The following is a 26,835-nucleotide window of genomic DNA, read 5'->3' on the forward strand; positions in this document are numbered from 1 at the left end:
GCCCCGCCGAGAGCTGTCGAGAAGCTGTGAGGGGCAGCTCCAGCCTAAGACCTCAGGCAGCTTCCATCACTTTTCACCCTCTTCACTAATTCCACGCCTCCTGCTTCCTGCTGGGCATTTGGCTGCTCCCACCCTGGCCTTGTCTGGCTCAGCGGCGCTGGGGCTGGGGCTGGGGCTGGGGGCTGGGCCCTGTGTCGGGCCTCGGGGGACCCCAGGCTCCACTCACTCTGGTCTGTGCTGGCTGCGTTCAGCTCCAGGGACAATATTTGCTCAGGAAAGAATCAAACACTTATCCTCGCGTGTATTCAGGGGAGCAGTTGTCAAACATACGTGTCCTCATCGCTCAGATGCTTCCCAGGCCTGCCTCAGCCTGGGCCTTTCTCCAGCCAGGATCTACGCCCCCTCAGCCGCACCGTGCACCCTCCAGGAGGACGAGGTCCTGCTTGGAGCAGACGGCGGGAGCACGGGTCGGGGCCAGTGCTGGGCAGGGCAGTGGGGTCCCTGGGGCCGAGGGATGCCGCACCCTGGTCCTTCTCCTTCCAGCCTCAGAGTGAGGCCAAGGTGCCCCAGAGACCCCAGCAAGTCTCTCTGGGCCCACATCCTGGGCCTGGGGCACCAGGAGAAGCTGGTGTTTGGGGTGAGGGAGGTGGGACAATTCTAGGTGGGGGGTGGCGGGATTCCCGAGGCCTGCTATTTGCGTCACCCATGCGTCCGCCGTCTCTCAGCAGCGCTGTCTGCTGTAGCCTGGGGAGCAGCTCCCCACTGCGCCTGGATGACTGTCATCTCTCCTGCCCCCGTTCCCTCTCCTGGGCCGGAGTCCCCGTCCCAAAGCAGAAGAGACGGCTGCAGGCTCCCCGTCCTCACCAGTCCCCGACTCTCAGGTCCTCCTCCAGCAGGAGCCCCTCTCCCTAGTGCCCCCAGGCACAATCCGCACTGGACCCCTCCAGACTGAGCCAATCCCAGCACAGCGCAGCCACCTGCACCCCCAGAAGCCTGGAGGGCCGGAGCCTCCACCCCAACCTCAGCCCCCGGCTCTCCTCTGCACCGGCCGCCCCCCCCACCTTGCCCCTGGCTGGGCCAGCACCCAAGGCCCCCGCTCCCCTCTCTGAGACAGCAACTGCCGCCCGCAGCATCCTGTGGGGGGTGTCAGGCAGCAGGGTAGGGTCCCCAGGACAGGCATGACCCTGGCTGACCGGTCGCTGCCCAGTCACACTCCCCTTACATCCGCGTCCCCAGAGTCCACACAGTGCAGGGCAAGCGAGGCGCTGGGGCTGCAGCCAGGGACTCCAGGGGACCTGCGCCAAGCGCTTTCGGGTGCTTTTAATTTAGCAGAGCAGCCCCAGACGTGAACCAGGTGGCTCGGAGCTGACCCGAGGGCACAGTAACTGGCAGGCCGGGCAGGTCAGTCCCTGCAGTCAGGAAGACCCTCTTGCCTGGCTGGCCTTCTGGAAAAGTCGCTCCCCGGAGGGAAAGCCGGCATGGGCCGGGGCCGGACGGAGGGTGAGGCAGCCCTGAGCACTTTCAAGGCACGGCCGAGCCCCCCACTTCCCGGGAGCCCCGCCATGTGGCAGACGGCTGGAGTGGGTCGGGGTCACTGTGGGGCGCCTTCTGCCCTGTGTCCACCCCAGCCTGGCCTCAGCCAGCTCTGTCCTCGCACCACCGCCGGGCAGCATCCTGACTGGCAGGTCACGGGTGGGGGTCACTACAGTGCACCTGGGGGTGACACGGGGCCGCCCATCCCCCCCGGGGCCCTCACAGCTTGCTGGTCTGCATAAGCCCATTGGCTTCGGCGCCGTGCGCGGGCGGCATGGCCTCCTGCTGCTGCCGGCTCCTATCTGGCCGCGGCTCCATGACGTCAGCGTCCTGGGCACCAGAGCCCTTGCGGAGGCACAGAACCTTCTGGAAGCTCTGGCGGAAGTTGTCAGAGAGAAAGCCGTAGAGGACGGGGTTGGCACAGCTATTGGCGTAGGAGAGGATGACCACGAAGAAGTAGAGGCCAGTGGAGGCGGGCTCCTGGGGCAGCGCCACGGCCAGGTTGACGATGTTGACGGTGAAGAAGGGCAGCCAGCATCCCGCAAACACCAGCACCACCACCAACACCATGCGTGTCACCTTCCGCTCCGAGCGCCGCCGCACGCAGCCCACGCGCACGCCCGCCGCCCTCACCTTCACCACGATGAGCAGGTAGCACAGGCAGATGACAAGCAGAGGCCCGAAAAAGCCCAGCACCGCTGTGTAGATGACGAAGACGGCGCCCCACAGCCCCACGGGCTCCGGCCAGCTGGCGTTGCAGGTGCCGCCCTCCTGTACGTCTGCGAACACCAGGAGCGGCAGTGACATGCACAGAGACAGGGCCCAGGCCGCGGCGCTCGCCAGCTTGGCCACACGCGGGCGGCGCCAGCGGGCGGAGCTCAGCGGGTGCACCACGGCCAGGTAGCGGTCCACACTCATGACCGTCAGGCAGAAGACGCTGGTGAACTGGTTGATGCCGTCCAGCGTCATGACCAGGCGGCACAGGACGGGGCCGAAGGGCCAGAAGGACGCGGCGTTCTGCGTGGCCAGGAAGGGCAGCCCCAGCATGTAGAGGACGTCGGCCACTGCCAGGTTGAGGATGTAGATGTTGGTGACCGTCTTCATCTTGGCAAAGCGCAGCACCACGTAGATGACCAGTGTGTTCCCGCCCAGCCCGGCCGCACACACCAGCAGGTACAGCACGGGCACCAGAACTGCCCGGGCCCCCGCCGAGGGCGCTGGCTCCACCAGCGTCCTGTTGTCAAAGCCTCCGGAGGCAGCCCCCGGGGAGGAGGCGTTCCAGCTGGGCGTGGAAGCTGGGAACAGGGGTTCCATGGCGGCAGCCCGGGGGCACGTCGGGCTCTGCAAGAGAAGAAGGGAGGACGCCGGGGTGGTGAGTCCCTGAACCGGCACATGCAGGCATTCCTTCCTCCGGGGCCCCAGCCCGGCCCCAGCCCCGCCTGCCGGGAGGCGCGGGATCACCCAGTAAACACGATTAGTCATGTTCAGCTCGGCCGGGAATCACATTAAGTAAATTGTTTGGAAAACAAGCCAGGAGAGGAAGGAACAGTGGGCAGGTGGCCCTGGGAACCCAGACGGACGGCCGCTGTCGATACGGCGACGGCTGCCCTGTGGCCGCCCCTGCACCCAGATGGCGCCTGGCCTGGCTGCAGCATCCTGGGGTCTGAGGCCAGCACCTGCGTCTCCCCGAAGCCCCTCGGAGCCTGCCCTGGGGAGCTGCTGCCCTGGTCTCCCAGGTAAGGGGCCGAGGCCCAGCGGGCGGCACCTCCCGGGACACACAGGGAGAGGCGGCAGTGGAGAGAGACGGGGCTGGCAAATGGCCCCCTGCCCGCCTGGGATGAATGGCGCCTGGCTAGGTTGACCCAAGAAGTGGCTGGATGGGGTGCTGCCACCGCAGCCTTGAGGGGCTTTCACCGCGGTGGACCCTGCCCATCGGCCCCTGGGCCTCTCGCCAGGCCAGCACAGGGACCGTCACCCCCACAGCAATGACAGACATCTCTAAACCCAGGCAGGGGCACAGCACAGGGCCAGGCAGACACCGCCCCTCCCCACAGAGCGGCTGCAGAGAAGCAAACACACAAACCAGACAGAGCAGTCACACGGAGTCCCCGGAGTTGCACAGGGCAAAGGAGGGGGGACTGGGGATGGGGGCTGTGGGGGAGAAGCCGCGGTGGGGGGCGTGGGCGGGTTAGAGGCACAGCATCTGGGGGCTCCAGCTGCCTGACACTGCCCAGTCCCATTGGAACTTTGAGCCCCCTCCCAGGCCCTGGAACCCCCCCAACATGGCCCAGAGAGAGAACAGGGGAGACCTGGGGCAGGGGAGGGAGGGAAAGTTTCAGCCAGGAGAAGGGTGGACTGGGAATGGTGACATCTGTGGGTTCAAGGCCATGGGCACGTGTGTACCTCGTACATTGTTTTTGTATTTTTCTGCATGTTTGAAATAATTCATAAAAATGATACTCTGGCTGAGTGCGGTGGCTCAGACCTGTCACCCCAGCGCTGTGGGAGGCCGTGACAGGTGGATCACCTGAGGTGAGGAGTTCAAGACCAGCCTGGGCAACATGGTGAGACCCCATCTCTACAAAAAATACAAAAATTAGCCAAGTGTGGTGGCAGGCACCTGTAGTCCCAGTCACTGGGGAGGCTGAGTCGGGAGGATCATTTGAGCCCAGGAGGTCAACGCTGCAGTGAGCTGCGATTGCATCACTGCACGCCAGCCTGGGGAACAGAGCAAAACCCTGTCTCAAAAATAAGATCAATGCCTCCCCTGACAAGTGGGGCGGAGGAAGGCCGGACGTTCGGGTTGACCCTGGAGCTGTGTGGCTCTGGGGGTGGCCAGTAGAGAAGCAAAGTGCCCCCAGGATCCAGACCACGGCCAGGCCCATCCCTGGGGGACCCTGGCCTGAGAAGGGGTAGAGCCGGCCGTGGTGACCCCAGCGTGTGCCGTCTGGAACCCTGGGCCTGCTCAGCTGACCGGCCATGACCCCCGAGGCACCTCAGAGCACAAGACAACCCCAGCAGCTGCCAGGAAAGGCCACAGTCCCGGTTGGGGGCTGTGGGGCTGGGCCAAGGCCACTGAAATCTGCTAGACAAGGAAAGGAGAGCTGGGGACAGGGGAGCCCAGAACACAAGGCTGACAGACACAGAGAGAAAACCCTCTGTCCCCAACAGACCTAGAAACCAACATCCCCAAGCTCACGTGGCATAAACACACTAAAAAATACGACTCAGAAAACCAACAGCGCCAGTGGTCCTGTGGATTCATCTCAGGGGAGATAAAAATAACAAGCTAACAGGTACACTTAGGCTATGTTTAAACCCGTGCAGGATCCACAGAGAAGGCATGGATAAAATGTTAGGAAATATATTTGGCTTCTGTCTAAGAAGCAAAATGAGCAGGCATCTATTTTTAAAAATTACAAATCTTGGATGTAAAAAATACAATCATTTAGGTGGAAGAAAAAACACTACAAAAGTGGTCAGAACCAACTCCCGTGTGGACAGTGCTGAAGAGAGAATTGGTGAATGGGAAGAGGGTTGAAAGGTTCGCTGGAGCAGGGTGCCGGCAGAGGGGGAGCTTGGTTGGGCTCCCCCAGACTGGCGACAGGGTCCCGTCTCTGAGCGCACCTGCCCCGTGCAGCATAAAGGAATGAAAGAGCCTTTCTGACAAGCGGCGGCATCTGGGCAGGGGCAGCCCTGAGAGACGCCAGCCAGACAGACAGGATGGATTCCCACAGGCAGCAGAATCCTTAGCAGGAACGGAGCAGGGGCCTCCATGCAGACCCTGGGGGGTGGGAGATGAGAGGTGGCGGGGAGGGAGGGAGAAAGACAGGGTGTTAGAGGGAGGAAGAGAGAGAGGGGAGGGGGGGGGGGGGGGGAAGGGAGGGGGGAGGGGGAGGGAGAGGGGAGAGGGAGGCAGAGGGAGAGAAGGCACTGTCACCCTAGAACCCCAACCCAGTGGAGCACTGCCCAGCCAGGAGGGAAGTCATTTTCTGTTTTGCTGGAGCTGCTGCTGCAGATGCTCCTGGGCTGGGGTTGGGCTGGAGCCTCCAGCCGCATCTGTTCCTGACCCGGATCAAGGCCTCTCCTGGGAGACTCAGACAGGGGCCTCCTGGCAAGCGAGCTCCCATAGGCAGCAGTGGGCCTGTGGCTCTCGCTCCCCGGGGACCAGCACAGAAAACCATCACACCGTGTTTGCAGCTTCCTCTGGCTGCCTGTGGAGCATTCCAGGATAGTGGTCTGGAGACAGCCCGCGGGCTGCGTGGGAGTCCAGGCGGACAGGACAGCGACCCAGCTGCAGAGGCCTCTGAGCTGCAGCCCTCCCAGGGGAGGCACTTCCGGCCCATTCCTCCATACCAAGGAGGTCAGGTGGAGGGGACAGAGGAGCCGCGGATAGTGGGGCAGGGAGAGGGCGGCTGCCGGGCTCTGGTTCCTCTCCTACACAGGCCCTGGGTCCCCAGCACATGTGGTTCCCAAATGCCTGTTTGATTTTTTGTTTTTGAGATGGGGTCTCGCTCTGTTGCCCAACCTGGAGTGCAGTGGTGTGATCACAGCTCACTGCAGCCTCGACCTCCTGTGCTCAAGCGATCCTCCTGCCTCAGCCTCCCAAGCAGCTAAAATCAAACCCCTGTCTTTGTAGCTTCATAGCTTCATAGCTTCAGAGGAGGCACTCAGGGCTCCTCCAAGGCCACTCCCATGCCCAGAGCCCAGCGAGGGGCTCCACAGGCTGCCAGGTCCGCTGCTCTGCGGCCCGCAGTGCTCCAACTCCAGAGTTAGACTTCAGAGCAGCAAAGAACAAAAATAGACCATTATTGCTGTACCTGACTCTTGGAACATAATTCTGCAAGAGCCATTATTTGGAAGCAGTAATCTTCTGAATCACAGAATTATGCACTCACCGGGAAACTGTCCTGGTTGCCCTGTCCCTTGTGGGCAGTGGGATTCACCGGTGGGGGCAGTGTTAGGAGCCCTCGGCCAGGAAGGGATCTGCTCAGCCAGCATGTAGCCTGACATGGCACTGGGAGAGACTCCAGCCCCTGCCCACCCTCCACATGGGCTGCGTAGTCTGGGGTGAGTCACGGGCTTCTCTGAGCCCAGCTTCTAGGCAGCTCCTGCAAACTGTAGGGTCGCTAAGCAGATGCAACTGAGTGAGCTTCTGTGTGCAGGGTGCTGCGTGTAGTGTCAGGCATACACTGGGTGCTCAATGATTGCTCCCACAAGCTGCCCTAAGCAGCCCAGCATCTCCCCAGCATCCAGTAGGCCACCTGGCTCTTCGGAGAAGGGGGCAGAGTCTTCACAGAGGCCTGGGATCAGAGATGGGGCCTCAGCGCCAAGTCCTCCATGACTAGGCGGAGGTCTAGCCTGTGCCAGCCAACCCCTTGCAGGCTAGCCCAGCATGAGGTTGGGGAGCTGGGTCCTTCACGGGGGGCAGCGATGCAGCTGCAGCTTGAGGCGCTGCGGAACCTGCCACTCAGGGAGGCAGTGGCTCGCACGGCTGGGGCCCACGCCCCATCCTGGAGAGGCTGCAGATCCCCCCCCCCCGGGCTCCTTCAATATGTGCTGGGTGGGAGCAAACGTGGGGGGACACCCTAGCTAAGACTACAGGCTCCAGCCCCTCCAAAGGCCCCTGAGCCAAGCCTGTGCTCCCGGGACAAGCATTCTGACCTGTTTCCTCTGTTGTAAGGGTAGGCTGGTGGCAGGCCCCTTCCCCCTTGGGGTCCAGCTCTATGAGTGCAGCCAATGGCACCGCCTATCCCCCACATACATGCCATCTGTCCCTGTGGCAGCCTGTGGCCAGGGGCATATACCCTCCCCAGGATGGGGAAACCGAGGCAGGTGTGGGTCAGCCTGGAGCAGCAGCAGCAGGGGTCCTGCGAGTGCTTCTCAGGCCACCCTCCACACCAGGTACCTCCTTAGAGCCCCACTGGGTCTCGACCTGGAAATCGATGCTGGGCCATCGACCAGTTTCTGCCCAGGAGGCTCTGGCAGTCCCCACCCACATCTCGCAGAATCGCTCCCTTCAGAAAGAACGCAGCCGCGATGGAACCATCCCCAGCTTCTGTCAGCATGCACTCCAGTCTCGCCCTCCAGAGGGCCCCAAGCAGGCTGGCAGGCCGCGGACAGTGGGTCGGGCACGTGGGTGAGTCTGGGGTGGGGGTGGAAGACCAAGGGCACACACCCCAGGAGCATGTTCTCTTTTCTGGGGAGGGTGAAGACACCAGGAGGATTCCAGGCACACGCGGTGCCTTGGACAGGAGGGGGCTGTGTTGGCAGTGGGCGGAACGGCACCGCAGCCTCCCTAGTCCTGGGTCTCAGGGAACCCATCCGTGGGTGCCATGTCACAGGGCCCCTGGGCGCTGGCCTCTGCCTGCTGCCCTCCAGGAGCTCACCGACCCAGCTGGGCGCAGGCACTAGTTGCCTCCCCGGGTACCCAAATTGTGGATCCTCCCCTCGCTGGATGCCATGGGCACCCTGGGACTCTCCTTCTGTGGCCCAGTGGCTCCTTGTGGCTTGAGCGCCACTCCCAACCTCCAGCCCCAGGCTCCGAGCCCTCCCCAGCCCTACCCACCCTCCTCCAGCTCCAGGGGCCAGCCCCGCTGTGGCCCCCGTCGTGGGGAGGTGAGGCCGGGAGCGGCACGGTGGGCAGAGCGGGGCACTCTGGGTCCCCTATGGCTTCTGGGCTGACCCTGGCAGACCGGCCGCCTGGGGATGGTGAGTTGTGGCGGGCGGGGCAGGAGATGGGAGGGCTGCAGCTGCTGGGAGTGGATGGAACCGGAGAGGAGAGACCCCCGGCGGGCGGCAGCAGGAGAGCCCCGCGGGTGTGCGCAGGGCGCTCGGGAGACAGTGCACGCAGCAAGCTGGGGGCGCACGGCAGGACCCCGGGCTGGGGCTGCGCACACAGGGTGAGACCCCCAGCGGGGACAACAGCAGAGGGCCGGGGGGCGCCCGCGCGGGAAGGGGACAGGGGCGGGCGGCACTCACCTGGGCGGCGGCGCCCTCTGACCGGGGGAGCCCCGATGTCCGCGCGGCGCTGGCTCCGGGCTCTCGGGCACCGGCTGGAGGGGGCGAGGCGGGGCCAGTGTCGGGTGGGGGCGGGGCGGGGCGGGGCCGCTTCACCTGCCCCACTCCCGGCTCCCACGTCTGGCCTCCCGGAACCCTCGCGGACTTGCCCACAGCCCTGGTCCCACTGGCAGTGACCCCACGATCGTCTGCGCCCCCACCCTATTTTCTTGCTGTCTGCTCGTTGGCAGACCCCAGCTTGGGGTGGGGGTCCTGCCGCTAGCAGGCGGTCAGTGGGGCCTTCCTGGAGAGTCTCAAGAGGCTGGAGGGTCCTTGCTCAAGGGGAGAGGGTCTGGGGCTCTGCAGGCGTCTCTGAGCGGTGGGCTGGGATTGCGGAGAGAAGTGGGTGGGTGGAGGCTGTGGGGGCAGCAGGCAGACCCAGGGAGAGGGGGTCTGTGGTCGTGGGATTTCCAGGACACTCCATTTGGGTTTTAGCCATGGCTTATTCGTGGATCCTACACATATTTAAATATAGTCTAAAGGTACCCACTAAGTTGTTACTTTTATTTCCACTGAAATGAATCCATGGGTCCCTCACCTAAGGTGGGGTTCTCAAGCAGGCAGCGGAGTCACCTGGGTCCTCAAAGCAGATTCCTGGGCCTTGAGCTGGGCCCCCGACTCCCCAGTCAGGGCCTGGGAATCTGCATTCATGACAAGCTCCCGGGATGCTGATCCCCCAGTCGGTGGAGCCTCCCGTGAGCGCCGTGGATTGTAACAAGCGGGACTGAGTGCCTCATACAGCTGAGCATGGAGGCTGGGGATCACGGCTGAGCACGGAGGCTGGGGATCACGGAACATTCTCCCTCCAGGAGGTCCCCCAGCCCCCTCCCGTGCCCCGCCCCGACCCAGGGAGCCCCGCCACTGACTGAAGTGAGGTGCCCCAGGTGACAGCAGAACTCTGAAGGCCCGGGCCCCTCTCTGAGGGGAGGTGGGAACAGCCGCCTGCCGTCTGCTCACAGGTGGGGTCAGCTCCCACTGGGCAGGCTCATGTTGAAGAGGCACCAGCAGCTCCCATGGAAGGCGGGGTACCGGGACCATGTTTGCTCCTTTAAGTTCTTCAGTGTTTCTACATGTTCTACAAGGAGGACGTATTGCGTTTATCATCAGGCAAGAGTGCTTAGAGGACCTCGGCACCCAGCCCCAAGTTCCCCTCCCCTCCTGCCCAGCCTGCGGCCATGGCCAGGCCCTCAGGGGAGGCTGCAGGCTGGGCCCAGGGCCCCTGCCAGAATCCGTCCCATAAGCCTTTCCATCCCCTCTGGAGGTACCTGAGCTCCATCCCCCCACCCCCGCCAGCAGTAGCTCCCCGAGGCAGATCCTCTGAGAACCTCTTTGTGACCCCAACTCCTCCCCCATCTCATCTGTTGCCCCTCCCCTCAGCCTCCTCCCGCCATCCTCGCAGTTCTTGCCTCAGCTCCCGGCTGCGTTCCTCCAGCTCCCGCCATCTTGTACCTGGGCCCCCATCCATCATGTTCTGGGGCTCCCTGAGAAGCCTCTGGGGTCCCACTGTTCTGGAATCGCTGGGCACCCCAGGGGTGCAGGGTCCGGTGTGAGAGTCAGGGCCCAGCACCCAGTGGGAGCTCAGCCCTGCGGGTGGGCAGGTGCTGGATTTACTCACATCCCCAACATCAAGCCGGGACACCCTCCACCCCCAAGCATCTGGGCCCTCCTGGGGGCCTGATGGCCAGAGAAGGGACCTGTCGGCCCCGTGCTGCCCCTTCTGCCATCAGTCACCCTGAGTTCTGGGCAGGAGTCCCCTGGCCTCAATCCCATCCACCCCAGGAGGATCATATGAGGTGATGCCTGCCTGGGACGCTGCAGAGGTCAAGCCCAGCACCGTGAGGATTAGTGACTGCTGGGAGCCATGGCAACCGCATGGTGGCTGGATGGACTCTGCAGGGATGGTCCTCAGACCCCTCTCCAGGGACCCCACCCTAGCTGTGACCTATCCCACCGCCCATGACACCCCGTTTCCTGAGGCTGAGGCCAGCAGCTCCCGGACACAAAGCCCGTGCCCCTCCCACATCAGGCAGACGCGTGGTCACTGTGCTCAGGCTCCCCTGTAATTATTCAAAAGCGACAGAGGCTGACTCCAGCTCACCTGGAACACCCCAGAGGCCTCTCTTCTTAGTCCCCGGACTGGGCCAGGCCCTGGGGGTGGTGGCCAGGAGGAGTGTGGGGCGTTCTGTCCTGCAGCCAACAGGGCCCTCCCTCCGCTCCTCCGAAGGGCTCCCCTGCCCCCGTGACCCTCTGAGCACCAGGCCTTTGCCCTGGCTGCCCCCCTGCCCAGTGCACCCCACCTCCCTTTCTGCAGGTAACTCCTCCGGCAGCTCGAGCCACCCTTCCTCCGGGAAGCCCCAGTCGCCCCACACTTGTTCCACCGCCTGCTGCCCCCAACAGCCTGCGGAGGCTCACAGGAGGCCACCGGGGCCTGGCGGGTCTCAACATCATCCCCGGGTCTGATCACAGCAGGATTCCAATAAACACAGGTCCACGTGCACCTCCCGGCCCTGGCTGGTGCAGCACAGCCCGCCGGATGGGAAGTCAGAGGTCAGCCCCCACTGGGGCAGCACAGCAGGTCACCAGCCTCCTGACAGGAGAAGAAAGACACTGGTGCAGGTGCTGCAGGCATGTGTCGCCGGGACCGGGCTGGGAGGGTGTCCTGCTGTCTGAGCTCCTCAGGGAGCCACCTCAGAGCGTCCCCAAGAGCACGGGGTGCCCCGAAGTCCTGCAGACTCCAGCCTGGGGACCCGGCAGCAGAGGCTTCCCACTAAGGCGTCTGGAGTGAGGTGTAGGCTGCAGCTGCCAAGGGCAAAGCGTGGCCCCGAGTCCAGCGAGAAGCAGGGAGACCCTCGAAGGGTTTCAAGGATGGGGCCTTCTGCAGGGGCCTGAGCCCCGCCCCTGGGGCCCTGGGGGTGCTGACCCTCCTGGCCGTGGCCTCAGGCTTCAGTGGACACTCTGTTAAAATGGGGCACTCATTAAAATGCAGCTTCCCAGGCTACCCCAGCCTTCAGGATGGGAGGCGGGGGCAGTGCTGACGCCCTCACCTCACACGGGCTCAAGGGACGTCACTGCGCTGGGCACTGGTCCAGGTGCCAGGGACAGAGCAGGTACCAAAGACCTGCCCCCTCCCAGCCCCAGGGAGCGGCCACAGCCAGGCCTGCACTTGGGGGAAGGTGAGGATGAGGAATTGGAGTGAATATGCCCTGGAAACTTGGCGTCTGGAGCTGGTGAGAGACCCCCCCCCACGAGACCCCCACACTCCTGGGGGGTCATGGGGACCCCCCCGGTCCCACCTGGGCTAGGGCAGCGGGTTGTGCCACCCAGGAGAGGCCTCAGGCCTGCGCCAGCACTCTGATAGGCCCAGCTGTGGGGTGGGTCCTGCTCTCCTGGGCATCTGCATTTGAAAACGGGGAAACTGAGGCTCAGAGAGGGTAAAACTCTTGGCTTGGAGCTGAGTTTCTGGATGCTCAGGCCGGGTCCCACCCAGGACACCCTGCTGTCAGTCAGTGGAGGGGCTCTGCGGTGTGAGGAGGGAGATCAGGGCAGATGCAGGTACCTCCTGGTCCCTGCCACAGCCCAGCTGGAACCCGCCTCATCCCAGACCATGAGGCCCTGGGAGTCCTGACCCAGCCTCAGCATTGGCAGCGTCCTGGTTCATCCTGGGAGGTGCTTCACGTGGTCACCAGGCAGCCCCACTCCTGCCAAAAGCTCCCATAAGGCGAGATTCATCCTCTTCCCGGGGTATGCCAGGCAGCTCTCAGGGCACTGCTCTCTGGGGCTATGGACTCAGCCTGGGCAGGGCAGGGGGAAGCAGCCGGGGCCGTTCACACAGATGGCACAGCCCCATGACCAGGCCCCCACCTGCATGCAGGACACCAGCCCTTCAGCTGGGGCCAAACCCAGCATCCGGTACAGCTGTGGACGCTGACTCAGGCAATGGGGTGTGAAGGCAGGACCGTAGTGGGGGAGGAGGAAGGGGGCGAGCTTCCAAAATTAACAGCCACATGACGCAGAGACTATTAACATCCTACCGTACAGACAGCGGCGGCGTTCGCAGTGGCGGCGTCCACAGAGGCAGCGTCCACAGAGGGGCCAAGTGAGCCCAGCGCTACTGTAGGGCTGGGACTCGGGAATGGACATGCAAAGCGCAGCCCTCATAGCCATACGGACAGCAAAGAGGGTGTCACCGTACAGGTGCCGTGGGACAGGTCACAGGTAGGGTGGGGTCCCTGGAGAGGGGTCCGAGGACCGTCCCTGCGGAGTCCATCCAGCCACCATCCGGTTGCCATGGCTCCCAGCAGCCACTAAGCCTCACGGTGCTGGGCTTGACCTCTGCAGCATCCCAGGCGGGCATCACCTCACTGGATCCTTCTGGGTGGGTGGGACCGAGGCCAGGGGACTCCTGCCCAGAACTCAGGGTGGCTGATGGCGGGAGGGGCGGTGTAGGCCCAACAGGCCCCCTCTCTGGCCATCAGTCCCGCAGGAGGTCACTGGGGGAGGGGTCACAGCCAGGATTCAGACCCCGTGTGATGCCAAAGGCTGTGGGCGTTCCTGCACAGGAGCAGCTGCCGACTCATCCAGAGACGGAGGGAGCCGGGTGCCGAACCCCTGTTGGCTCCACTGGGGACAGCACAAATCTCATGAGGCCAGAGGAGACCCAGAGCCAGGATCCAGACATGGGGTCCTATTGGAGGCTACACACAGGGGAGAGGGTCCAGTGGCAGTAGGCGGGGCAGGAGAACTACAATCAGTGCAAAAAACACAATCACAACCACTGCAAAACCACAACCATCTCAAAAACCACAACCACTGCAAAACCCACAATCACAACCACCGCAAAAACCACAACCACCACAAAACCACAACCACTGCAAAAACCACAACCACAACCACTGCAAGAAGCACGCCCATCCTATGGCGTTTTCACTTAGCACCCTCCCCCAACAATCTCCACCCACAGCCTCCACTGAGCCCAAAACAAAGGGTCTCAATCCTCAGCATGGCCCGGGTTCCACAGGCCGGCCAGGGTTCAGATGTTCCTCATCGAGAGGACTTGAGTCTCCGGTTGGCTCCTCCCAGATTCCCTTGCTGGGAACCCCAACCACCTTCAGGTGTGTCTGCCGCAGAGGCACCCCCAGGTGCGCCTCAGTTACTGACGTCAGGAGCGTTCACCAGGTGTGCTGGTCTCTCCTTGCACTGCTGGAAAATACCCGCGACCAGGCGCGGTGGCTGACGCCCGTGATCCCGGCACTGTGGGAAGCCGGGGTGGGGGGATCATGAAGTCAGGAGTTCGAGACCAGCCTGGCCAACGTGGTAAAACCCTGTCTCTACTAAAAATATAAAAATTAGCCAGGTGTGGTGGTGGATGCCTGTAATCCTAGCTACTCAGGAGGCTGAGGCAGGAGAATCGCTTCAACCTGGGAGGCAGAGGGTGCACTGAGCAGAGATCGCGCCATTGCACTCCAGCCTGGGCGACAGAGCGAGATGCTGTCCATCCCCACCCCCCACCAAAAAAACAAACAAACAAAAACCGAGACTGGGTAATTTATAGAGAAAAGAGTTTAATTGGCTCAGGCTTTGCAGGCTGTATGGAAGACATAGCTGCTTCTGTTTCTGGAGAGGCTCCAGGAAGCTTCCAAATGTGCTGGAAGGCAGAAGCGGGAACAGGCGTCTTGCATGGCAAGAGCGGGAACAAGAGAGACAGAGCAGGTGCCGGACACATTTAAACGGCCACTCACCATCTCGAGGAGAGCACCAGGAGGGATGGGGCCAAGCCAGTCACGAGAAATCCGCCCCTGATACCCAGTCACTCCCCACCAGGCCCCAGCACCACACTGCAGACTCCATTTCCACATAAGGTTTGGGTAGGGATGCAGAGCCACACCACACCACCACCCAGGAGGATGCCCAGGAGCGGGTGTGTGGGGTGCTCAGGGACGACACGCCCCATGGTGGACGCTGCATCCAGGGGCCAGGGTGTCTGGGAAGAGGCTGGGAGCCGGCGTGGCTGTGGCCCCTCCAGCCAGGCATCACAGACCAGGGCTGGCAGGTTTTGGAGGGTGTCCACCTCCACCACCCTGAATCCCAGGTCCTTTTCCAGGGAAACATGCAGAGGAAATGGCTGGAGAGCGAAGTCCAGGCACAGGGGCCATGAGAGCCGGACACCACGCAGCTGCAGACCCCGACCCTGACCCAAATTGCATGTGGCTGAGGACCCCCAAGCCAGGCAGACCCCAAGCCAGACGCCACGCGGCCGCGGACCCCAACCCAGACAGACCCCGACCCACCGGTGCAGCCCCCAGCCCCAGAAGTCAAACCACAGCGTCCCCCCAGCACCGTCCGACCTCCCGCAGGTGCAGCAGCTTCCTGAGGCGGCCCCACCTGCAACTCCGGACCAATCAGAGACGGCCAAGTGGGCTCCCCAAGCCCAGCCGGTGGGACCCCCGATCTCTAGGGCCCGTCCCCGCCCCAGGCCAACAGCCACCCTCGGGCTCCGCATCAAGTCTGCCAACTGCAGGGGCGAGGGGCCGACCCCGCTACGGGAACCAAGCCCGGGAAACAGCCCACGCAGCGTCCGCTCGGGCGGCCCATCTCCATCCGCACCCGCCGCTGCGGCCGCAGGTTCGCGCCGTTCCGCGGACATGTCTCCGGCGCCTCCGGCCCCTCAGAAACCCGGGGTTTCTATGGCAAAGGTCCCGGTGGAAATCGCACCGCCTGCCGTTCCCGCCTCCGCGGTGGATTCGCTGCCTTACACCGCCCCCCGCTCTTCATCCGCCAACCCCCGGGAGCCCCCGACCCTCCCCGGCAGCGCAGCGCAGCCTCTTGCAGGCGCCGAGCTGGAGTCCGAGCGCGCGCAGCCTTCGCCCCGGGGCGCGCTCCAGGCCCCCCACGCCTCTCGCAGGCTGCATCACCCATTTCTCCCTAGCGCTGAAGGAGACCCCCCAGCTGCTTCTCCGCTCACCACTGCAGCGCCTCTCGGCTGCCCCCAGCCCCGTGCCCGCCCGAGAACATTGCAGGCCGCAACCCCACGGCCCACCCCCGACCTGCACTCACCGTGTGGGGGCCTGTGGGGCCTCCACCCTTTGGAGGAAGGACGTATCCAAGCCTGGAGGTGCTGCGCGGCCCGTCTCACCTCCGCCCCAGGCCCGACATGGCGCGCCGCAGAGTCTCAGCCGGGGTCAGCCTGGCCCAAAAGGATTTGTCGTTGAAAGTGCTGGTCCCAGAACCCAAGGGGAAGACGTGCTGGTTTTCTGACGAGCTGGGCCACCTCCTCTAGGAAGCCCTCCTCCTTGGAGCTCTGTAGCCGTCCTGGGCTTGCAAGAGTCAAAGGGCCCGGCCCACGGCGGCTCCTGGCACTGGGCTGGCCAGTGTCCTGCCCCCAAAATTCATGTCCACCCAGAACCTCCGAATGCAACTTTCCTTGGAAATAGGGGCTTTGCAGATGCAATGAAGGATCTTGGGGTGAGGTTACCCTGGACTGAGGCTGGGTCCCAAGTCTATCACTGGTGTTCCTCCGTGAAGAGTAGAGCAGAGCAGAGCAGAGACAGAGGCACAGAGCAGGCCCTGTGAAGACACAGGCAGTGGCTGGAGCCGCCGCCGCAGCAGGGGTGTGGAGCCCCCAGAGCTGGAAGACGGAGGGATCCTCCCAGGACCTCCAGACGGAGAGTGCTGCGCGCTGCCCACACCTTGATTTTGGACTTGTGGCGTCCGGAACTGGGAGAGAATAAATTTCTGACGTTGTAAGCCTGCGTTACAGCAGCCCCAGGACGCTAAAATAGTTCAGCCGGTGCAGGCTCCTCCCTCCCTCCCTCTGTTGTTGTGAGGTATTTTTTAGACAGGATCTCTCTCACCTGTTGCTGGAATGCAGTGGCAGGATCATAGCTCGCTGCAGCCTCTAACGCCTGGGCTCAAGCCATCCTCCCACCTCAGCCTCCCGAGTAGCTGGGACTACAGGTGCCATCAGACCTGGCTAATTTTAAAAAATATTTTTAGAGATGGGGGTCTCCCTGTGTGGCCCAGGCTGGCCTTGAACTCTTGGGCTCAAGTGATCCTCCCAAAGTGTTGGGATGGCAGGCTTGAGCCACCGCGCCTGGCAGTTCCATCTCTGTTGACTCCTGAAGCCCTTCATCTTGGCTAATCCAGACAGGTTTGCTGAGGACCCCCTCTCCCCCTGAAGACTTTGGGATGCGGCTGGATGTCCACAAGGCCGGGGTCCTCCACAGCCCCCAGCTTCCCAGGGCGGGAGGCAGGCTGTGTCCTCGGTGAGCATCGAGAGCGAGGCTGAGATGCTTGCACTTCACATTTCCACATTTAGGGGCGTTTTGTTGTTGACTCATTCAAAGCTCTTTTAAGTTGTTTAATTTGCTCCTCGGAGGGAAATGAAAAAGGAGCCATTTTCCGTGATTTGTTCGCCTCAGTCAACTTTTAAATCAATAAAAAAGTGCATTTTGCTCATCGGATGCAAATAGGTACATCTTTTCTAATATGTGGAGATTGAGCGATTCATCAGCCATTTCATTTCATTTGGAAGCTGAAAGCCTAATGGCATTTGGAGAGAATTCGTCTCACTCGAGAAGAGTCAGTGATAAGTCAGCATGACCGCGCAGGTGGGGCGTGGCTCTGCCTTGGCGGAGGAGCACGGCGCTGGGTGACGTATGGAAACCGGGACCTGAACCAAGTGAAGGCTGTGGCCCTGACGCCAGCTCAGCTGTGACCAGTGCCCACCAGGGTCTGTCCCTCCCCAGAGGCCACACCCCCACAGACACAAACTCAGGGCCCCTGCCAGGCTGGACCCCAGATGCCTCACCAGGGACCCAGGTGGGGGACTTGAATGAGCTGCAAACTCCTCGTCAAAGGACAAGCACCCCCCATCTGGGCAGCCGCTGCCTCCCCTCACAGTTCTAGCCGCTGCCGCCTGGTGTGGGGGGTCATGTTTGGCGCCGTGAGCTTTGGGGGTCCAGAGTCTGCCAGCCCCAAGGACAGCAAGATGCCCCCCAGGCGTCCAGGCCAGCAACAGGCAACCCCTGCCCACCCCGTCCACCTCCCTGGGCTCCTTTCCCCTCAGACGCAGCCAGTGTGTGTGCTTTGGGGGGGTGGGGTCTCTGTTCCTGGCCACCCCATTGCACCCCCTTCCCCTACTGACCCCCTCACACCCTCAGCACTTCCCTTCTCTGCCATCAGGCGGGGAGGAACCAGCGAGGCCCCAGGGTCAGCCCTGCCCACAGCACCTCCCACGGCCACAGCAGCATTACAGAATCCAGTGCACCGGAGCCCAGGTCTGCCCATGGAATCAAGTGCCAATTTCCCGGGACCCACACGGCAGAGGCTGGCAGGGGCAGGGAAGCCACGCGCGGGCCCTCGAAGCAGATGCCGCCTGCCCCTGACCGTGCCTGCGGCCACTTCCTACAACCCCTGTGACTCCGGCCGTCTCTGACCACAGGAGGCCTGGCCTGGGCGTGGGAACAGCCGGGAGTGTGGGGAGTCGATGCCCCGGGGTGCAGTCACCACAGCCCAGCCACTTCCCCATGGTGGGGACAGCTCCAGAGTGCTGCGGCCTGGGGGCTCCAGGGGACAGAGTGCGTCTGCCCACAGCGGTGACCTGCTTACTACTGCCCACTGGCACCCACCCCTTCGCTTCATAGCACCCCCTCGATGACGGGCGTTTCCTGGGACCACCCCCAAACTCTCTGCCTGAAGATCCTTGCCTCTGAGCCTTCCAGGGGCACCCAACAGAGACCCGGTCACCTCGCTGCCCCACGAGGACACACTGGCTGTAGGCAGATGACACAGGGACCCAGCTGTCACACCACTGGGTGCTGACCTCCACACAGGCCACAGAGGCCACAGACACATCCCCCTGGCCCCCACGGCCAGGCCCTGGGAGGGACGGGGTGGACGCTAACACCATTGCTGCTGCTGTTCCTCGCCTGGGATCAGCTCTGGGCCCGGCCGACCCCGAGTCACCCCTTAGCCGCACACGTGGGGCCGCAGCCTCTGAAAGCGTGATCAGTGTTGGTCCCAACTCAATCAGCACCCACGGGTGACCAGAGGCCCCGAGAGCCCAGCAATGGGTGCCAGGAAGGGTGTGAGACCTCAAGGAGCCAGGCCCGGAGCTGCAGCCGGCACTACCCCGTCAGCCACAGCAAGGACAGCAGGCAGCTGGTGCAGCTCCCCGGCCTAAGCACCATCCCAGACCCATTTACCCCATGGCAGGGGCTGGTGGGGAAACTGCGGCCCGGAGGTCAGGGGGCCTGTCCGCAGTCGCCACCTGTGTGAGTCTGCCGGGGCTGCCATAACAAAGACCCACGAACTGGGAGCTAAAGCCACAGAAACGCAGCTCCTGCAGCCTTAGGGCGGCAAGCCCGAGATCAGGGGGTCTGCGGGGCCTCTGAAGGCCCTCTGAAGCCTCCAGGGGCGGGCCCTTGCGCCCTGCACTGCCAGCCACCTGTGGCGTTCCCGGGCTCGCCGCTGCCTCTCTCCAGTCTCTGCCGCCGACGTCACACGGCCGACTTCTCCCTGTTGTCGGCAGCCTCCTTATAAGGTGCCGGTCATTGCATTTGGGACCCACCCCGTCTGACCTCATCTTAACTCCATCATTCGCAAAGACCCCATTTCCGGTGCTCGCAGGCACCCGGGGTCAGGACTTCAACATACGTTTTTGGAGGGGCTCAATTCAACCCACTCCACCAGCCTCTGAGTGCTGGGGCAGGGGATTCAGCCTCCCCCGCTGGCCGCAGTGGCCACTGGGCTACACGGCTCACCAGCCAGCTCCCCCTGGGGCTCAGGCCTCAGTCCCACCCACCCCTCCATGAGGACCAGCTGGGGGCCCCAGGGGAGGGAGAGGCAGCTGATTGCTGCGGAGATGGAGCCCTGGGGGAGGGGTGATGCACACCCCCACCTGCCGGGTTGCTGGGCTCCATGGAGAGGGCCCGAGACCCCCTCCCAAGAGCTCGGCTTCCTCCTCTCAGCAGAGCCAGGCCCAGAGGGCAGCAGAGGGCCAGGCCTGTGCTTGGTCCCAGCAGAATGGTGTGGTCCGAGCCTGAGGAAAGATTCATTTGCACGTCAGCTCTGGGAGCTTCTCCGCCATTTCTGGAGACGTTGAAGAGCCGCCATCTATAACTTCATGAGGGACGGCGGGGCCAGGGGCAGCTGCTGACCGCTCTCCCAGTGGTATCACCACATTTGCCCAGGACCTGCCAACCCCCCGTGCTGGGTCTGAGTGGCCACCGGCAGCACCAGATGGAGGCTCCCCGGCCCTCCTTCCTGAGCCCTGGTAGCGGGAGTGGGTGCTAAAACCTCATCCCGGGCCCCAGAGGACACTGGCCGATTCTTGCACAGAAAGCCATGGGCCTTGTCGCACCCCCTCCCTGTGCATGGGTGTGGATCAGTCATCGTCTGCCCGCTCCCTGGGACAGCCGGGAGTTTCGCCCGCTCCTGCCTTGCCAAGGCACTGACCGACTGGAGGTGCGAATCGGGCCTGGTCGTTGGCGGTCCGATCTGGGGACCCACTCTTCGAGGTCTGTCCTGTTCAGCCCTGCCTGAGGCGTAGGATCTTCTAGACCTTGGGTTGTGGTGCGGGGCTGCTGGATAAATGCAGTAATGGCAGCAAGGAGAACCGGCATTTCTGCTGAGCCTTTTAGGTCTACGACGCCTGCTTTCCCACGTGGCCCTCCTGACACCTGTGAGGGAGGTGAGGCTACAGGTGAGGAGGCGGGGTCTCCAGGCAGGGGCAACCCCCACCCACCCTCAGCCATGCAGCTGACCGGGGCCAGGCTGGGGTTCAGACCCAATGCTGACGCCTGGGCCTGTACCCCCGGGGCGCTGCCTCTCTCACCAGGGCACGGATGGGGCACCGCTGGCAGCCAGCGGGCGGGGTGGGGGATATGGAATCTGGTTCCAGTAAGGAAGGAGACCACTACTACTCCTGCTGCCCTCCTCCCCCCAGCTTGCCTAGTTCACAAGACAGGAGGAAAGAGAGAAAGAAACAAAAGTAACATAAACAGTCAGACAACCTTGGCACCACCACCCGGCCCTAGGAGTTAAAAAAAGTAATAATAATAACATCAACCCCAACCTAAACTACTTGTGTTATCTGTAAATCCCAGACACTGTATGAAAAAAAAAAAAAGCCTTGTAAAACTTTCTGTTCTGTTAGCTGATGCATGTAGGCCCCAGTAACGTTTCCCACGCTTGCTCGGTTTATCACGACGCTTTCACGTGGACCCCTTAAAGTTGTAAGCCTTTAAAAAGGCAAAGGATTTCTTTTTCGGAAAGCTCAGCTCTTAAGATGCGAGTCTGAAGATGCTCCCGGCCAAATAAAATACCTCTTCCTTCTTTAATCCAGTGTCTGAGGAGTTTTGTCTGCGGCTCGTCCTGCTACACCAGGACATAGAGGCCACCCAGGGTCCAGCAAAGGCAAACGTGCACCCTCCGTGAGGATGCGTCCCCCTGGGGCTGGGGCTCCATCAAAGAAATGGCCCGCAATGATGAGCTCACACCCCAAGGGACTGGCAGACACGGCAGCATCTTTTAATTTTTAATGTTTCATTTTATTTTTTTTAAAGAGATGAAGTCTTGCTCTGTCACCCAGGCTGGAGTACAGTGGCACAACCATAGCTCACTGCAGCCTCGGACTCCTAGGCCCAAGTTATCCTCCTGCCTCAGCCTCCCAAGTAGCTGGGACTATAGGCGGTGCCACCAAGTCCAATAAACTTTTTTTGTTTTTTTGTAGAGAGAGTCTCACCAGGTTGCCTAGGCTGGTCTCCAACTCCTGGGCTCAAGCAGTCCACCTGCCTTGGTCTCCCAGAGTTCTAAGATTATGGATGTGAGCCACTGCACCTGGTCAATAGTATCTTAAGAACCAGAAATAATAACAGAACAATTAAAAGAGATAGACAAGGCGCGGTGGCTCATGCCTGTAATCCTAGCACTTTGGGAGGCCGAGGAGGGCAGATCACTTGAGGTCAGGAGTTCAAGACCAGCCTGGCCAACAAGGTGAAACCCCGTCTCTGCTAAAAATACAAAAAATTAGCGGGACATGGTGGTGGGCGCCTGTAGTCCCAGCTACTTGGGAAGCTGAGGCAGGAGAGTGGCTTGAACCTGGGAGGCAGAGGTTGCAGTGAGCCAAGATCATGTCACTGTACTCCAGCCTGGGCCACAGAGTAAGACTCTGTCAAAAAAAAAAAAAAAAAGACTATACATGAGTTTAAAAGGACTAAGGAGATAAAAGTAGAAATGAAAAACAATATGATAGCATGAAAAGGAGCCAGCAGATTTGAAAAACAACCACGCAGGATGTTTAACACAAGGAATGTGGCTGTTGGTATAAAAACCTAACTGATGGCTTCAAGAGCAGATTAGATGTGGCCAAAAGAGAATACGGGAGTTAGAAGACAGCCCTGAGGAAGTCACCCAGATGATGCCTCTCTGTGTAGAAGCGGGTAAGAGACTGAGGCTAAGCTGCAGAAAGATCAGTGTTTTCACATTGAAGATACTCTCCAATCCCTGCTCAGAATATTGGAAAAACGAATCGAGACTCAGTTCCCGAGAAAGGGGGTGGGGGGAAGTTGGGATACCCCCAACATATAAAAAAAAAAAAAAAAAAAACCCTCTAACCCTAGGCTGAGCACAGTGGCTCATGCCTGTAATCCCAGGACTTTCTGGGAGGCCAAGGTGGGAGGATTGCTTGAGGTCAGGAGTTCAAGAGACCAGCCTGGACAACATAGCGAGACCCTGATCTCTACAAAAAATTAAAAAATTAGTGGGCCATGGTGGCACACACCTGCAGTCCCAGCTACTGGGGAGGCTGAGGTGGGAGGATTGCTTGAGCCCAGAAGTTTGAGATTGCTGTGAGATGTGATGGTACCATTGCACTCCAGCCTGGGGGACAGAGCAAGGCCTTGTCTCAAAAAACAGCAGGCCCGGTGCAGTGGCTCACGCCTGTAATCCAGCACTCTGGGAGGCTGAGGTAGGCACATTGCTTGGGTCAGAAGTTCAAGACCAGCCTGACCAACATGGTGAAACCCCATCTCTACTGAAAACACAAAAATTAGCCGGGTGTGTTGGTGGGCGCCTGTAATCCCAGCTACTTGGGAGGCTGAGGCAGGAGAGTCTCTTGAACCTGGGAGGTGGAGATTGCAGTGAACCAAGATCGCAGCACTGCACTCCAGCCTGGGTGACAGAGCAGGACTCCGTCTGAAACACAAAAGCCCTCCAGCCCTGTGAAGTGTACAAAGAGGCTCCTGAAGCTCACAGACGAGGCGCAGGCACAAAGCCTCCTGCGCCCACTTCCCGCTGCTGGAATGTCCTGGGGACTCCAGTGGGCACTGGTTGGGGCCTGTGGGGGTTTCCTGGGGCAGGACGCAGCTTGGGCGACTGGGCTGAGGCCCCCAGCCAACTCCAAGTGGGGTGTCCCAGGCAGGTTGGGGTGGACAGGAGGGTGGGGGTGGGGGAGCCAGCAGCCCCCTCTCTTGGGGCGTGGCTGTGACCCCCTTCCCTTCACACGAAGCAGTCAGGATGTGGCAGCCGGGGACTCGGGGCCTTCACGGGGCAAGTTCAAGCCCAGCGCCGGCCTCCCTGGGACCCTCCACAGCTCCTGTCATGATCTTGTCACGTGGACATGGGATCTTTGGCTGAAGAGACAAATAGCAGCGTTGGCCAGGGGCAGGTAGAGGCCGGACACCGAGCAGGAAGTGGGGACTGATGGGAGCCGGGACTCCAGGTGTGGGAAGGGAGGGTCTGCTGGCAAAGCCTCTCCGACCAGGCCTCTCTCCATGGGCTCTGAGCACCCTCTGACCGGCCCCCTGGGGGTCCTCACCCTGGGACCCATGTTGCCTGTGAACTGAATCTGCCTGGACCCCACGCCAGGTGATGCCCCCACTCCCTCCTCCCAGCTCCAGGATGGGGGGAACCCTGCTTCGTCCTTGCCCGGACCCCGTCGGGGGAACTAAACAGGGGGATGGGGCATGGGGCAGAAGGGACAGCAGCAGGGGCTTAGGGCCACCTCAGAAAGCGGGGGCTCCTGGAGGGGACCAGGCTCTCTGCCACCCGGCAGGGTGCCACCGGGGTCCCCAGGCACAGACTGCTCACTGCCCAGCGCCGGACGCCCCAGCTCCACCACACCTGGGTCTCTCCCCAGCCAGGCCCTGGCCCTGGGGACCCTCGAGGACAGACCTGGACACACCAGGGAGGGTTTGCGGCAGCCCCCACCGGACCGTCTCTGCATCTGAACCGTGATGTCGGCACCGTCGGCCTCTGGCGCCATCTGGTGGGCAAAGTGGTGCCTGCGTGAGGTCAGGCTTGGTGGGCAGCTCTGAAGCCAGTGGGTCCTGAACTGGGGCTGGGGCGAGAGCTGGGGTCCCGCGTCCCCATGGCCTGGCAGGCACCGGCTCCCAGCAGCTCTGTGGTGCGGCCTCGGCTTGTCGGTCAACCACTCTGAGCCTGGTGTCACCAGCAATACAGGGTCACAATGACGTCCCCTGCCCACTCCGCCAGGCATTGCCAGGAAAGCCCTGCCGTGGGCCTGCCCCCAGGCCCGAATCTGTTCCTTGGGGACCCCCGGATTGGCAGGCCCCACCCTGGCAGCCCTGCCCAGGCCAGCCCTTCTTTGGGGATGGGTACTGTCAGCCTCAGGGGCCCTCAGTGATAGGGGCAGGAGACAGAGAAATTCTAGGCAGAAAAAGATGGCGTTCCTGGGGATGTCCCACCCTCAAGCCTGGAAGCACAGCCCTGAGTGAGAACACACCTTCCGGTTTTCCTGCTCCAATGCTGCCTTTTCCAAAACCACCCCTGCCCTGCCCTGCCCCCCTCCTGCACCCATAAAAACCCCTGACTTTACTGGCAGAGGGCAGAGAAGGGGAGGAGAGGACAAACAGCAGGGTGTCGGAGACGGCGGTTTGACGTCAGAGAGGTGCAGCGTGACCTCAGGAATAGTTCGATGGCGGAACTTTGGAGAGGAGTCTGGTTAGCGACAGCAGGACTGCAAGGGATCATCAGCTTCCCCCTCCACCCCCTCTCCAGCTCCCCCTCCCTCTGAGAGCCTCTTCCATCACCGGATCCTTCCTCCCCCCGCCAGCTCCCCCTCCCTCCATCGGCCTTAAAATCCCTTGCATTTACTATCCTTCAATTCCTCCATGTAACCTGATTTTCCTGGATGCTGGACAAGAGCTTGGGATACAGAAAGCCATCACAGTGACCTTCTGCCCTCGAGAAAAGGCAGAGGGTCCGCTGAGCTGTTAAACTCCAGACATCCTCAGACAGCAAAGCTAAAAGCACCGTAGCACATGCCCTGTGAGGCTTCAAGCGTCACAGGCTCTGCCCTAGACACTGCCACAGGACTTCATGGAGTTCTGCTCCTGCTGTGCCCGAAAGTGTTCGCTCCAGCTCCTGCACCCGCCCACCTGTGTGCTCCTACCGCCTCGAGGGGTTGAGAGCTATGGGCTGAGTACGTGAGACACCCCTGTCACCAGGCCCACAAAGGGGTCAAGGAAAATTTCCTGTTTCATTGGGGTGTGCGTGGCATGGATGGGAGAGGAGGAGCGACACAGGACTGCCCTTACCAGGTCACTTCTCTGTCTGCCCTTGGGGACATGCCCCAGTTCTGCCCCCCAGGTAGATGGGTTTGGGGCCAGGGCCCCCCCAAGGCAGGCAACCTTCAGCTTGGCCACCCTCTGGCCTTGAGTCCCATGACCGGGCTCTCAGATGGGGCCTGGCCTCCTGACAGCAGCCCCAGCACCCCTGACAAACCCTCACCCCACAAGGCCATAGCCCCTATAGCAGCCCTGACTGTCCGTTCCCAGCCTGGAGCTGAGTGTTCCTGCAACAGGCTGGGGCCCATGGAGAGTAGCTTGTACTTGGCACGCTGGGGCATGGCTGTTAACGCTGGGGGTGCAGCCTCACCAAAGCCGGGGTGCTCCCAGTGGCTCTTCCACCACCACGAGGCAGGCTGCCCCTCCGCCCCTCGGCTCCATCTCCCCCTGTCCCCAGAAGGGCTGAGCCCGAGCACCCCGGGGACCTGCTGTGAACACACCGTGTGGGCCCTTCCCTCCCCAGCTGGCCCTCAGAGACCGTCGGCAGGGCCTGATTTTCGGGACCACAGCCACAGGCAACCTCCTGCCCGCTCCTCCCCTTCAGCTCTGCAAACCAGCTCCTGACCCAGGAGACTTTCAGCACTGCCCTCTGATCCTGCCTTCTGAGAGGACCACACCACCGGGCAGCCCCACCCCTGGCCTCGGCTCCCTAAGTCCCAGGACTGTGCATCAGGCCCTGCGGAATCAGGCGGGGCACGGCCGGCGCTGGCCACTGGGGGGCACACGTGCAGCTACCAAGGCTCCCAGCAGCGCCGGTGTGTGGCGTCCAGTCCTGCCCGGCTCAAGCCCGAGGACGGGGTGGGGGGTTCAATGCAGGGCCCCTCCTGCCCTGTGGCGAGGTCTTTCTCACACCCAGATTGAAACCCCTGGTTTCCACGATAAGACCCAGGGCCCAGAACCGGCCCAGCTGACCTTCCTGGCCTGGCTGCAGGGCCCAGGGAAGCTGGACCCTGGGGGTGTGACTGGGACCCTCCCACTTCCCCACAGCCCTACCCACCCTCTGCTGGCTTTGCTGCCAGCGAGTGGCCAGCCCGGCTGCCCCACACCCTCCAGCAGCTGGTGGGTGACCCTCCCGGCAGTGGGACTTGCCTGGCCGGGCCAGCCACACCTGCCGTAGCAGCTGGCTCCAAATCCCCAAATCCTGGCAAGCCGTCCCCGTGGCCCCGCACCGGCCAGGCCAGTGTGTCCTTGGCCCATAGGGTCTGCCTGTCCTTTGCTGAACCGGCTGTTGGGGACTGTGGCCAGGTGGGCAGGCGCACAGCACCCCAGCCTGGAGACACTAGGGCTGCCCACATGCCAGGCAGCGCCATCTCGGCCCTTTGTGTGTGTGTGGGCTGGGGGGCATCCCACCTGGGCTCTGCCAAAGCAATTCAGATGAGGGTCTGCAGGCTTTTCAGGGAAAAGAGAAATAGAGACATGGGTGCTGGGGTCTGACCCTCACCCCACCTCCTCAGGCAGGGGAGAAAGTGGGGTGTCATCCTTCCAAAGGCAGGTGGCCACTGGACGGGCCCAGCCCCCCTGCCCTGGCCCTCTCTGCCCTGGCCCCCCTGTGCTGGCCAGCCTGCCCTGGACCCCCTGCCCCAGCCAGCCTGCCCCAGGCCTGTCAGCCCCCTCAGTGTCCACCTCCAGCTCGTCCTCACTGGGACCCTCAGGCCAG

General features: G+C 62.3%; 1 protein-coding gene and 1 pseudogene across 1 annotated transcript; one reads left to right on the plus strand and one right to left on the minus strand.

The window, feature by feature from the left end:
* Positions 1 to 289: 289 nt before the first annotated feature.
* On the minus strand, positions 290 to 2,929 carry SSTR5 (somatostatin receptor 5). The gene has a single exon (XM_023189297.1). It carries the CDS (start codon positions 2,845 to 2,847, stop codon positions 1,753 to 1,755), a length of 1,095 nt encoding a protein of 364 aa, XP_023045065.1. The 5' UTR covers positions 2,848 to 2,929; the 3' UTR covers positions 290 to 1,752.
* A 4,804-nt stretch (positions 2,930 to 7,733) lies between these two features.
* LOC111524108 lies at positions 7,734 to 16,107 on the plus strand (annotated as a pseudogene).
* The last annotated feature ends 10,728 nt before the right edge of the window (positions 16,108 to 26,835 follow it).

This window comes from Piliocolobus tephrosceles, chromosome 17, assembly GCF_002776525.5.
Source record: "Piliocolobus tephrosceles isolate RC106 chromosome 17, ASM277652v3, whole genome shotgun sequence".
In the NCBI taxonomy this organism is placed as follows: domain Eukaryota; kingdom Metazoa; phylum Chordata; class Mammalia; order Primates; family Cercopithecidae; genus Piliocolobus; species Piliocolobus tephrosceles.

Excerpts from the sequence above, each read along its gene's own strand:
- SSTR5 (XM_023189297.1), bottom strand. The coding sequence starts at position 2,847 with ATGGAACCCCTGTTCCCAGCTTCCACGCCCAGCTGGAACGCCTCCTCC.